The 12,538-nt window shown below is 30.4% G+C and overlaps 1 protein-coding gene across 1 annotated transcript; it reads left to right on the top strand.

The window, feature by feature from the left end:
- Positions 1 to 223: 223 nt before the first annotated feature.
- On the top strand, positions 224 to 2,087 carry LOC123884710 (transcription factor MYB7-like). The gene is made up of 3 exons (XM_045933872.1): positions 224 to 578; positions 662 to 791; positions 1,055 to 2,087. The coding sequence occupies exons 1-3, from the start codon at positions 446 to 448 to the stop codon at positions 1,872 to 1,874; spliced, it is 1,083 nt and encodes a 360-aa protein (XP_045789828.1). The 5' UTR covers positions 224 to 445; the 3' UTR covers positions 1,875 to 2,087.
- Positions 2,088 to 12,538: the final 10,451 nt, after the last annotated feature.

Here is a 12,538-nt window from a genome sequence, read left to right as displayed (position 1 = left end):
GTAGAATCCTTGTTGTAATTTAATTTGATTAAACAGTTAATTTTCTAGAAATAGTGATATCTTAAAAACCAATCCATTCTAATGAAAAAAGTAGCATAGGATTTGCGTAAAACCCACTTGATTGCTGCACCTTCCTCACTCAGTGTTCTCTCTCTCTCTCTCTTAACTTCAATCCTAAGTATGATTAATAATCTCTCTCTCTTCTCTTCTCTCTTTAAATGAACATAATTAGTTTGAGTTACTTCCTCTTCTTCACCCCACACAAATATTTATTTTTCTACCACTTTTGAAAACGTTTAAATGACACAAAACACTAACACTGTGAGGTAATATTTCACGCTATATAGAGACAGTGACCACTTCGTACTTTACACTATTCTTCTTTCTTCTTCCTTCTATCCTTCCTCCAAAACAAACATTTCTCACACAAATCAAACCAGACCAAATGGGTCGTCATTCCTGTTGTTTAAAGCAAAAATTAAGAAAAGGTTTATGGTCCCCTGAAGAAGATGAAAAGCTTTTCAATCACATAACCAGATTTGGTGTTGGTTGTTGGAGTTCTGTTCCAAAACAAGCTGGTAAGTAATCATCATTAACATTATATTTATTTCATTATTCAAAACAAAACAATCTAATTAACATGTTTGAGAAATTTCATCAGGGCTTCAAAGATGTGGTAAAAGTTGCAGATTAAGATGGATAAATTATTTGAGGCCTGATTTAAAGAGAGGAATGTTCTCACAACAAGAAGAAGATCTTATAATCAGTCTTCATGAACTCCTTGGAAATAGGTAACAATAATATATATATATATATAAATATATGATTCTGTTGTCCATCAGGTGTCAGCTCAGTGGTGAGAATTTGACTTTGTAAAGAAATTCAAATCTCGTAAGAGACAGTTGTAAAATGGTCATTTTATTGATGTATTGTCCATCAAGTGTCAGCTCAGTGGTCAGAGCTTCATCTCATCAGAGATAGTTGTAAAATAGTCATTCTGTTGTTTCTTTCGTCGGAGTTGTGGAATGATTTTTCTTTCTTTTGAATGTAACAGGTGGGCTCAAATAGCGGCACAATTACCGGGAAGAACAGATAATGAAATAAAAAACTTCTGGAATTCATGTTTAAAGAAGAAGCTTATGAAGCAAGGGATTGATCCAGCAACACACAAACCTCATACAGAAGCATATGTTAAGGAAGAGAACAAAACTACAGAAACAATAACAACAACATCTATGCAAATACCATCAATTACATCACAAGGTTCTTCGTTTCTAATAAGCGATTCGAGTTACTATGAGAATAATGGTCTAAGTCTAACAGAACCTTCAAGAGAAATTTTTAACAGCAAATCAGCATTGGATTTGGACCCTTTGTTCTGCTATGATTTCCAATCAGGTTATAATTTACCTATAAATAATTATCAGAGCCAAAGCCAATTTGGACTCAATTCAAGCTATGGATTCACTTCAATGCCGAGTCTAACAAATTCCGATCACGCAAATGTGTCGATAACAGAGTTTTCAGACAACAATTCAGCATCAAAAATCAGCTCATTGTTCATGAATGATCAAGTGAAAGAAAGCAATTCAAGCAATAGCTCAAACATGAGTACTATTTATCCATCTCAGATGACAACTACTATGATGGAAAATAACAATGCAGGGTTTTCTTGGGAAGGATCAGAGAACAAATTGGACCCTTTGTTTCAATTTCAAGTGAATGCTATAAAATCTGAAGAATTTGGAACAAGTTCATGGGAAGAAGGACATATTCAAACTCAAAATTCAATAGATTTCAGTAGCTATCATCCTTTAACATCACTTTCAGAAGATTTAACAGAAGCAAATTTTGATGCATTCCACCATATATGATTATATGAACTGTAAATTATTTCTCTATTTTTTTTTTATTTTTCTTTTGGGAATATTTCTCTTGTTCAAAATACAAATATAGAAAAGTGTTTGATAGTTTAGGAGATTTGAGATGATACCCCCCTCCCAAGGATTTTCTTTTACCATTGATTGATGTATTTGTTTTCATAAGCCAAAGTTTGAATTGAATAATGGTATATTCTTTAAGATTAATGATTGAAGCTAATTTTGTTTTGTGGCTGTAATATTTTATATTGTCCAACTACTTAATTATTAATATTACATTATTACATATTTAATTTATCTTCTTTTTTCTCTTTTTTATGGTCCTCTTATGGTATCTATCTACCTTTTTTTGTCCTTTAGTGAAACTGGTCAAAGACTCAAAATGATCAAAAAGACAAAAACTCATACATTGTAGCAATATAATAATTTACATTATATTACTATATTATATCACACACGCTCAAGTGTTTTTTAGTACACATTCATGTATATATGTCTGGCAGATATTTTGAATAAGAAGATTTATATTATCCTGTCATATCTTATAATGAGGGATACTGTTTTTTGCTAGCATAATATGATTCAGCAACACCATGTAAGGTGAATCCATCCAAAAGGCTCAAATTGGCTGCACAAAAATTTGCATTATTGGAGAGAGATATATCATATGTATGTAATATACTGATGATTAAAGTCTGACACTCTGAGATTATTATCTTCTCATTCTGTGTGACATTTAGAATTATTACAGGCTACAACAACAACCTATGAATGTAGCGGGGCAAGAAAATTTATAAAGTTCGTGCAAAATTTCAGTTTTAAATAAAAATTTTAGTTTATCTTAAACTAATCGCTAAAATACCAAAAGTTTTGACCAGTGCCTGGTCAAGTGCCTGGGCTGGCCGGGTTGTAGATCCGCCATTGACCTATGAAGCATGGACACAGACAGTGACACGCTAACACCAATAATAATTTGAGAAAATGACATAATTCAATGTAATCATATGGATGTGCCTAATTCATGAAGTGTCTGTGCTTCAAAGCTAGAACAGGCAATATATCAGTCATGAGCTTAAAATTGCATGCTTATGGCCAAAATTTGCATGGTGATTATACATGTTATGAATTTATGTAATATCTTAGCTCTTCTGGGGTTCTGACATTTTCTGGAAATTACTATGATCTGTTCCTTCTAGCTCTGCTGGTTATCTAATGCATGTTCCTATTATATATTTACTTTTTGCTAAAGGTGACCAAATAAAGCATAGGAGAGAGTAGAACCCACACAAGTTGGTACCTTATTCATCAGGGCCTAGTAAGTGAATGAATCAACCATCCTTGATATTATAGGTGGTGGATGATTTTAGTTTCTAATTTCTAAAATTAATAAAATTTCAAAATTTTCTCTAAAATGGCATGAAACAATCAATTTAGTCGTTAACAATGGCACAAAACAATATCTTTTCATTTAGTTGAGTGTCTGGTAGATAGGGTGAAACTTTATCTTAGAAGTGGTTTTTAGGAAAAAAAAACCCCGACTTCCACTATTCCTTTTATGAGTGGGGTATCCACCCTACTTTATGCTGGAACCGATAGAATTTGCTGGGTTGTCATGTTAGGTCTCGTTGGGTCGGGAAGATTGGAGGTCCTCTTTGACTTTGTCCTACTAGTGGTTAATCATTGCCTCTCTCTTCCTGAGGGGTTTTCTTGTTTTCATGGTGTCTTTGAAGGGCTATAGTTTTGGTGGTGGTATGCCTTCTTGTTTGTAATTTTATTTTGCCTATTTTTTTTTGTATCTTATCATAAAGATTAGGTTCTGATGGAGTGTATTTCCGATACCTCTTTACTTTTTCGAATTTTCTCTGATACTGTTCTCGTTTTTATATTTATATGCATCATATATTTGCCATTAAAAAAAAAAATCAATCATTCAATCTGCATAACCCATTAATGGAAACCAGATCCCATCCTATAAAAAAAGCATGTGTTTATACACACTAAAACGATCTTGACTTTTAATTTAAGATCAACCAAATCTGTTTCTCCATTGGCGAGTCATAGTAAAGCAGCTCTCAGTTTTCACGCAAACTCAACCATCTAAAAAAAGTCAATTAGTCCTAGAAAATTATGGAGATGCTGATTATGATCATATGAGAAACCATTAAATGATGTTAATTGTTCATAATTCAAGACGTGCATGTGTTTTTGAGCCAATATTGACTTAACTACTCTCTTCGTCCCACAATTAGTGATATAGTTGACACATGTTAATATATAACTTTAACGTTTAATATTTTTAATTGTATAATAGTAAAAATCATAAAAAAATAAAATAAAAATTGTCAAGTATCATAATTGCTAGAAAATATATCTTAAAGGTGAATAATGTGGAGTGTCCGGGCTTCGAATCCCGGCTCTTGCACATATAGTGCGATATCCCTGCTAATTAACTGAGTTAAATCACGGGAACCAAAAACTTGAAATTTTAAAAATATTCAATAAGACAAATCCAACAATATCTTATATGCTAATATTTATTTTAATTTAATTATAAAAAAATAAAGTCAAAGTAAAATATATGAATAACGCAGGTAATTAAATTGGGTCACTCATTATAGTACTTCATTACTAATACTATGTAGCATACAAAAATCTGTGGTAACTCCAAGTTTCCAACCCAAACCCAAACGCATACTTTTAATAGAAATGATAAATAAGGATTATTATTATTATTAAAAAGATAAATAGAAAAAATAGTTAATTGCAATTAATTTTTAAAATGTCACGTAAAATTTTTGTTGATATATTTAATAGAAAAAGTCACTAAATTGTACCCAAAAAAAAAGTCACTAAATTATCTGCATTAAATTTTATAAATTAAATCAAATGTATATTAGATATACTATAGTCTTAAATAGTTAAAAAAAATAGTTAACTTTAATTTTAATAATTATAATAATTAACATTTTTGGTTATAATAGTCGCATGTTTCAAATCAAATGGTCCTACGGTAGTTTGCAACTTTTGTATTAAACGAAATTAAGACGGTAAAGTCTTCACTACTTGAATTAGAACAGCTGTGCATTTAGGCATAACCATACCATAAAAGCAAGAGGGACTGTACGTGACCACATTATCATAATCATAATTTAATTAATTAACTTGAAGTGTTAAGTTAAGTAGATGCAGCTTATATATCATGTATGGCTTCTTGGGAAACAATTGATCTAAAAGCTTCAAATAATGATAGACATTGACAATAAGAAACAGATGATATGATATGATATGATGATAATAAAGCTAGAGTACGTTAATTAACATTACAAACTTTATACGCAATTTATGAAAGGTCCTGCCGCCAAGGTTCAGTAATTATTTAAGAGCTTCTAATTGTGGTGGTAAAGTAATACGTGTCTCTGCCGTCCTCATGTATTAACACCAAATTTAAGTGTGCGTTTAAAATAGTAACATTAAATTTAAAGGTGTACATTTTTCACTTTATCTTTTTATTATATCATAATTTTAATCCATCAATAAATTCTTATTTTTTTTGCACATATTTTTTTTTCTTCAATAAATTTAATATATTATGTGCAAAAAAAAAAACACAAAATTTAATATGTTATGTACCCAAAAAAAATTCACACTTATAAAAAATATATATATAATAATTTGAAGTATGATTTTTTGTGTTGTTTTTTAAATAAGTTTGTCACATGTGCGTTGACTTGATCTACATCAGTGAGGGGTCATCCTTTTGCAAAAGGGACTAAAGTTAGAGAACCAAAATCTCAAGTTTGTGAAAATTAGGGGCCAAAAGTGCTATTATGAAAGTTAAAGATCAAAATTGCAAGTTTGTGAAAGTTAGGCATCAAAGGTGAAATTTAACCACATATTTTCTTATGATCAACTTTTTATATATAATATAATTTTCATATTTAATTTATGAATTTAATTTACTGCACCATCAGTGTAAAATTATTTTGCATATGCGTCCAATAATATACCGACACATCTTGTATGGTAATTAAAATACATGATGTGTCACATTCATTAAATGATGTTACAACGCGTCATTAAATGTATGTGTAAAAAAAATTACACCGACAATGCACAAAAATTAAACTCTTAATTTATAGTATATTATAGTTTATTTTAGTGGCTCACTTGCATTTTTTCCTTTAAACTTATAATAATATTCAGAGAGAGTACGAGTAAATAAGCTACTCAATTACAACCTTTATTGAAAATTTTCTAAAAATAGACAATGAATTTTAATTTTTATTTAGATGAACACTTCAGTAGATACATCACTGAGTTGAATAATTCTGATAGATCCATATGTTAATAAAAAAAATTAATAAACATTGTTTTTAATCTTATTAAAATTGTCCATCTTAACAAGTGGACTACTACATATCCAAATATAAGATGTATATTAGAGAATTCACTTTTAATTTAATGTCTTTGTCAAATATTGAGGTTTTTGTGCTTTCTTGTTGTATTGAGTTGTTATGTTGTTACCCTTTAAGCCTTGTACTCTATATTTTTGCCTCTCTTGTTTTGGTTATATATTTGGGTATGTTAATTAGTGCTCCAAGACATCTAATTAAATACTTAAAAAAATTGTATTAAAAATATCATTTTATATATTTTATAAATATTAATTACATAAATTTTAAGGTAACTTTACTTCTTTAACTAGTGCTTATGAATTACTGGTTAGCATTTTTTTATACTATATATATATTGGCGGAGATATACTATTTTTATACTTGTTATTAAAGAAAAAGTTCGGTATATCATTGAGTTAAAAAAAAGTTTCGGTATATCATTTTCTTATCAATGTTATCTTTAGTGTAAACTAATCTCAGCATTGAGAGTTGGGCCATGGGATTTGGGCGAAGGCCCGGATCTCCTGGTCTTTAGAATGGAGGGAACCGCATGAGGCTGGCTTCACAGAGCAGTGAACACCTCTTGCTCTTGACAATGGAGGGATAACAGGTTGCAACATTCTCAGTCCATATAGCCTGGTGAGCCTAGCCCATTGAACCATCACTTTTAAAACAAAAACTGTACAAAAAAAAAACTAATCTCAGCATAGGTCACACCAAAATTCTTAGCAAAACAATTATGAGTAGTTGTATATCTATCTCAAAAAATACTACCACACACAGCAAAGTCTAGACAATCGAAAATAGTAATATAATCTTGAAAGTATTGTATTTAATGCCTTGAAAAACAAATTTTAAAAAATTCCACTTAAAACTTTTACTTTTCTTTTCTTAATCATTGCTCTGGTGGAACTATTTATCATGACCCAAGAAAATATTAATTTATTTTCTCTCTTGAATAATAAAATTATAAAAACAATATAAATTTTCAATAAATTTAATACTACAATCAACTTTTTTAATTTCAAAATTTTTCTAAAAATATTTAAGGACACTGTTAATATTAAATTGAATCTTTTTTTTGAACAAGCATTAAATTGAATCCTAGTAATAATAAATGAAGAAAAAGACTAACATGTGTCATTAAAATAAGAAGAATGTTAACATATGTCCTTAGGGCACATGTTAATAATACAAATGTGGTAATATTTTATTGGAACTTGTGTATTTAATTTTCTAAACAACCGACTATCAAATCAGATTAGGCGGTCTAGTGGACCAGATACTGGTGGCGGAAAAAAAAATATGTACCATTAAGACAGATGTTAACATGACCTTTAAAATAATTTCTTAGTGTATTACACCTAAAACTTTATGTTGAAAATTGTACATTTCATTGAAATAAAAATTGTGCATTTCATTTTGAGAAAATAAAAATAATTTTTTTTAAGACATACTAGTAGTTAATATTTGTGAAATTCTTTTTTTTTTGATTTACAATGAGCTGGGGATTGAACCCATGACCTATGACGTACTTGTGAAATCTTTCACTTGTGTCTTAAGACGCAAGTAAACATGACCAATAATAAAATAAGTATGCCGACGGATCTTCTAGCTAGCTGAGGAGATCTAGCAACATTTGAATTCGAAACAAAAGTGAAGAAAAGTGTAATCAACGAAGACAACGTGCTAAAAAAAACAGAGAAATTAAATTTAAAAATGGTTTGATATGAATTCAAAACAGTAAGAGTATGGAGTATTTATTTGTAGCCTTTTCTTGGTCAACTAAAGGTGCGTCCGACAAATGATATCGAAGTACTTTCTGCTGAGCAACGGTCCCCCTAATCAAATTCTTAACTATAGGGACACTTAGAAGATGATGTCGCATATGCATGAAAGGTACTCCTACAGTAATATGATGTGTATAACATTTTCTTTTAAACTTTTGTGTCTAAATAGTAAATAGTATTAGAAAGAAGGTAACTCAAGAATATTTAGATTAGATGATAAATATATTTTCAATTTAATCAGATGTTTTAGATTTAAATCAAGTTTTAAGAATATAGAAGTATTAAATCTTGATCTTACTTTATCATAATCGATGTAGCCGGCGATGATTATCGGTTGTATATGGTTGCAATGGAGAAGTGTTGTATTTGCATACACTATGACGCTCAAGTTAGAATTTGCGTGAAGTGAAGAGTACATGGTCCTTTTGCATGAGAAGGTATTTATAGTCCCCAATGCGAAGCCAAGACCATTAATGGAAGGATGGATGCGGCATCCACGCCATTAATGGATGTTAGAATAACGGCTAAAAAGTAATGATTGACAATAAATGTCACTCTCACTAATTCTGATGTCAACCGTTATATAAGGTTGACCTTTTTTTTTTTGAAAACTTGGTATCTGGCCCTAAGACGATTAATCTAAGGAGACCAATCTCATCGTCCACTTGCGGGGTCCCATTTAAAGCCAGAGTTTTTTTGCTCTGTATGGACTTAGCTCACCGAAATTGGCACAAAGGGGAATAGAACCTGAGACCCTGAGAAGAACATACTCCAAGGACTCAAGCCAACATCACTATACCAACCCCAAGTGGGTTACATAAGGTTGGCTTTTGCGACTGTCGGACAATGAACAACGAGTTTGGGCCTTCGCCTAATTGGTCTGAGGTCGACATGTGTAAGGAGAGAGGATATCCTCGATGTTGGGCTTTGAGCCATAACAAAATTTTTAAAAGAGAATTTTGTCACTTATTATAATTGAACCTAACTTGAGAAATTAATCTATACATTTGCGGCATAGAATACCGTTTATATACTAATAAATAAATCTACCTATGAGCTTAGCTCAGTTGGTAAGGGACATCGCATTTTATATGTAAGGGCCAGAGTTCAAACTCCAAACATTCCACTTATCCAATTTAAGGATGAAATCTCTAGCTACTAACCAAAAATAAATAAATAAAATAAAATAAATCAATAAAGAAACATACTACCAAGTGGAATAAAAGTTAATTTCCAAATGTCAAACATAATCACTTTATTCTGTCAAAAAAACATAATCACTTTATATTAGATATTTTGTAATCATGCTATGGACAATATATGTTAGCATTATCATAACGTTACTACTACTATAGTGCCTTTAATTATATTCTTAAGGCCTTCTAACATCAATTCATCATATTCCCAATTGCAGTTATATAGAATGTGACTTTGACATTGATTTTCATTCTCATGAACATGGCCCCATTTCCTCTAGAAGCATACGGGTTAAGTTCAACGCTTCACTTATGCATTCGATTTTAACCCAACACCATAATGCATCATTGGAATCAACCTAACATCATTTTTATTCAATTTTTCGAGCTCTTAATTTGGTTCCAATCACAAAAGAAAATAGTTTGTTGGTCATCATTCCAACCTTAATGTAATTATGCAAGTTTAGATTGATATAACATAAATATTAGAAGTCCCACATAGTCTTTGTAGTGCAAACCTCAACTCTCAAACTAGATTTTGTGGTTGAGTATAGACCTTCCAAATTTTAAGATGGTATATCGGAGCCTCTCCACGATTCGTTGGGCCACCTACTATCAGGTTTCCGCTACGGGCCACCCACCGTTTATATCCACGCATCAAGCCCAATAGTGTTGGGCGTGAGAGGGTGTGTTAAGAAGTCTCACATCTGTTGTGAGATGGTCTGAATGTGTGTTTATAAGTGAAGTCAATCATCACCTTACAAGCCGATTTTGTAGGGATGAGTAAGGCTCAATACCAAATTCTAAGATGGTATCAAAGCCTCTCCACGATCCGCTGAACCGCCTGCTATCAACTACTGATCGGGTCATCCACTATTTATATCCGCACTCCAAGCCCAATAGCGCTAATAATAAATATTGAGTATAGACCTCCCAAATTCTAATAATAAATATTCCATTCCACGGCCATACACTCCTTGCATCAAATCAAATATATATATATATATATATATATATATATATATATATATATATATATATATATATATATATATATATATATATATATATATATATTATATGTTTGAGAGTTTCTCTTTCTTGAACCATTTCCTAGATGGCATTATATGATTTATCGCTTTCTTATGTGGCATTCTATGATTTACTCAATTCCTATGTGGCAACTTATTTGAGTCTTCTTCTACTATCATTTTACTTGACCTTTGGCTAATTTGGAAATTCAACAATTTCTCAATTATTGTTTATAAATCATATTTAATGCACTTATTAAAAATAAATTAAATTAAAAAAGTAACCTACATGAAGGTATTAAGCAAAAAATAACTTACACGGAGTGACATATACATTTGTAGATTTTAGTATATAAAAAATACAATAAATATCAATTGAAAGCAAAGAAAGTAATAATTATTTTATATTAAAAAGAAGAAGAAGAATTAATAATATCATGTATTACTTTGTTTTTATTCTCCATACATCACCGTAAAATAAACAAATAAAAAAATAGATAAATTTTTTAAAATTTGCACCATTAACAAATGAGATATGTGTAAAAAAAATGATATATAATTTTTTTTTTTGTGTCAAGCAAATGACAAATAATTCTACCGTTCATTACTTTTAAATAAATAATATTAACATTAAAATCGCCCCATTTTGATTCTCAAATGTGAAATTTTTTCACACGGCGACATGACATAAAATACTTCAGAAGAAAACAAATGTCTAAAGAGAGATGACGATTAAAAACAAATATATATTAACCGTTAGATATGTTTTGCTTAATGGCCTTCTTTTTTTAAAAAAAATTAAAAGAACAAATATACGAACATGTGGATTGGGAACGAGGAGTGGAGTATCACTTTCCATTATGCTATTTCTCCGTAAAATCTCCAAATTTTGGATCGGATCATTTATCATATTTAAATAAATGATTACATTAAATATAAAATTAATTTTACAAATAATTAAGAATTCACAAAATATTAAAATTTTAATAATCCATATTTTTCATGTGTCAAAAAAATGATCTATATTTTTCATTGAACATTAACCCGTGCAATTGCAGGATAAATTATACTAGTATTGTCTAATATTGATCAACTTCATAATAAAGGATTACATTAAAGGGTATCAAGAACTTGTTAAGAAATTAATTAAAAAGAAAAATTTTACAATAAAAAAATCTAAAATTTAAACTTTTAAGATGCTCATTATACAATTTTTAAGAAACTATTTTTAAATTTAAATTCTTAGCAAATGCTCATGTGGTATTTATTAGCATTTGCCTTAACTTTTTTACTATATGTTTATTCCACTCCATTGAAGCGGCTCTATTTGAGACATGATCCAAATATCAACACTTCGCAGTAAGAATTCAAACTTTGTTTTACAACAGTGTATATCTCCTTACATTAGACTCAATCATTACAAGTATCGATCTTATTTGATCAAAATCGACGTAGTCGGTTGTGGTTCTTGTGAGAGAATTTCCAAAATACACTTGAAATATAGCAATGGTTAGTTTGAAACAAAATGTCTTTTGGTTTAGTTTTGGAACCTTTTGAGAACAAGAGTGAATCATAACATTGTTTCATATTAACATTGAATTATATCTTTTAATGATTGCTTCTCTTCATTAAATGATATGAGTTTCTCTATTTGTTTTATAAACTATCATTGATTAATATGTGTTGGGTCGTAAGGGAGTCTGGGGGATCATCACATCTGGCCGTGAACAACTACACAAGTGAGTTCGACACCACATTTTAACACAAAACCTTAAGGTGTTAGGTTTATGGGTTCTCTCACTTATAAATCATTCAACATTCATTGTTCCATTCGATGTGAGACTCAATTCACACTTGAAATACCAACAATATGTTTGATATGAGTGTGCAATTCATGTCAAGGTTTCTAAAGTATCTTGAAGGTGATTCGCAGGTTTAACTCATTTGCATTCGGTTTGCATAAACTAGTAGGGGCGAATCGAACCTAAAGCTTAGTGTGTCCACACACGCTTTAAAATTTATGTGCACCATCATCATGTTCATCTTCATCTTCTTCTTGTTCGAGTATTTACAGCAGTCCTCCAACATAAGTTCTCACAGTTCTCTATTACACGGATGAATCAACTATTTCTTTTGCTAAAAATTAGTTCAAACTGCACCGCAAACTATTAGAGGGACTCAAACATGAAATATCTTAATTCGTATTATCTTTTTAACCCTAGAATAAATCTTGGAGTTCAATTGGTA

The sequence above is a fragment of the Trifolium pratense genome, linkage group LG5 (genome assembly GCF_020283565.1).
Source record: "Trifolium pratense cultivar HEN17-A07 linkage group LG5, ARS_RC_1.1, whole genome shotgun sequence".
Classification (NCBI taxonomy): domain Eukaryota; kingdom Viridiplantae; phylum Streptophyta; class Magnoliopsida; order Fabales; family Fabaceae; genus Trifolium; species Trifolium pratense.
Note: the sequence above shows the minus strand (reverse complement) of the source record. Positions and strands in the feature narration are given on the sequence as shown.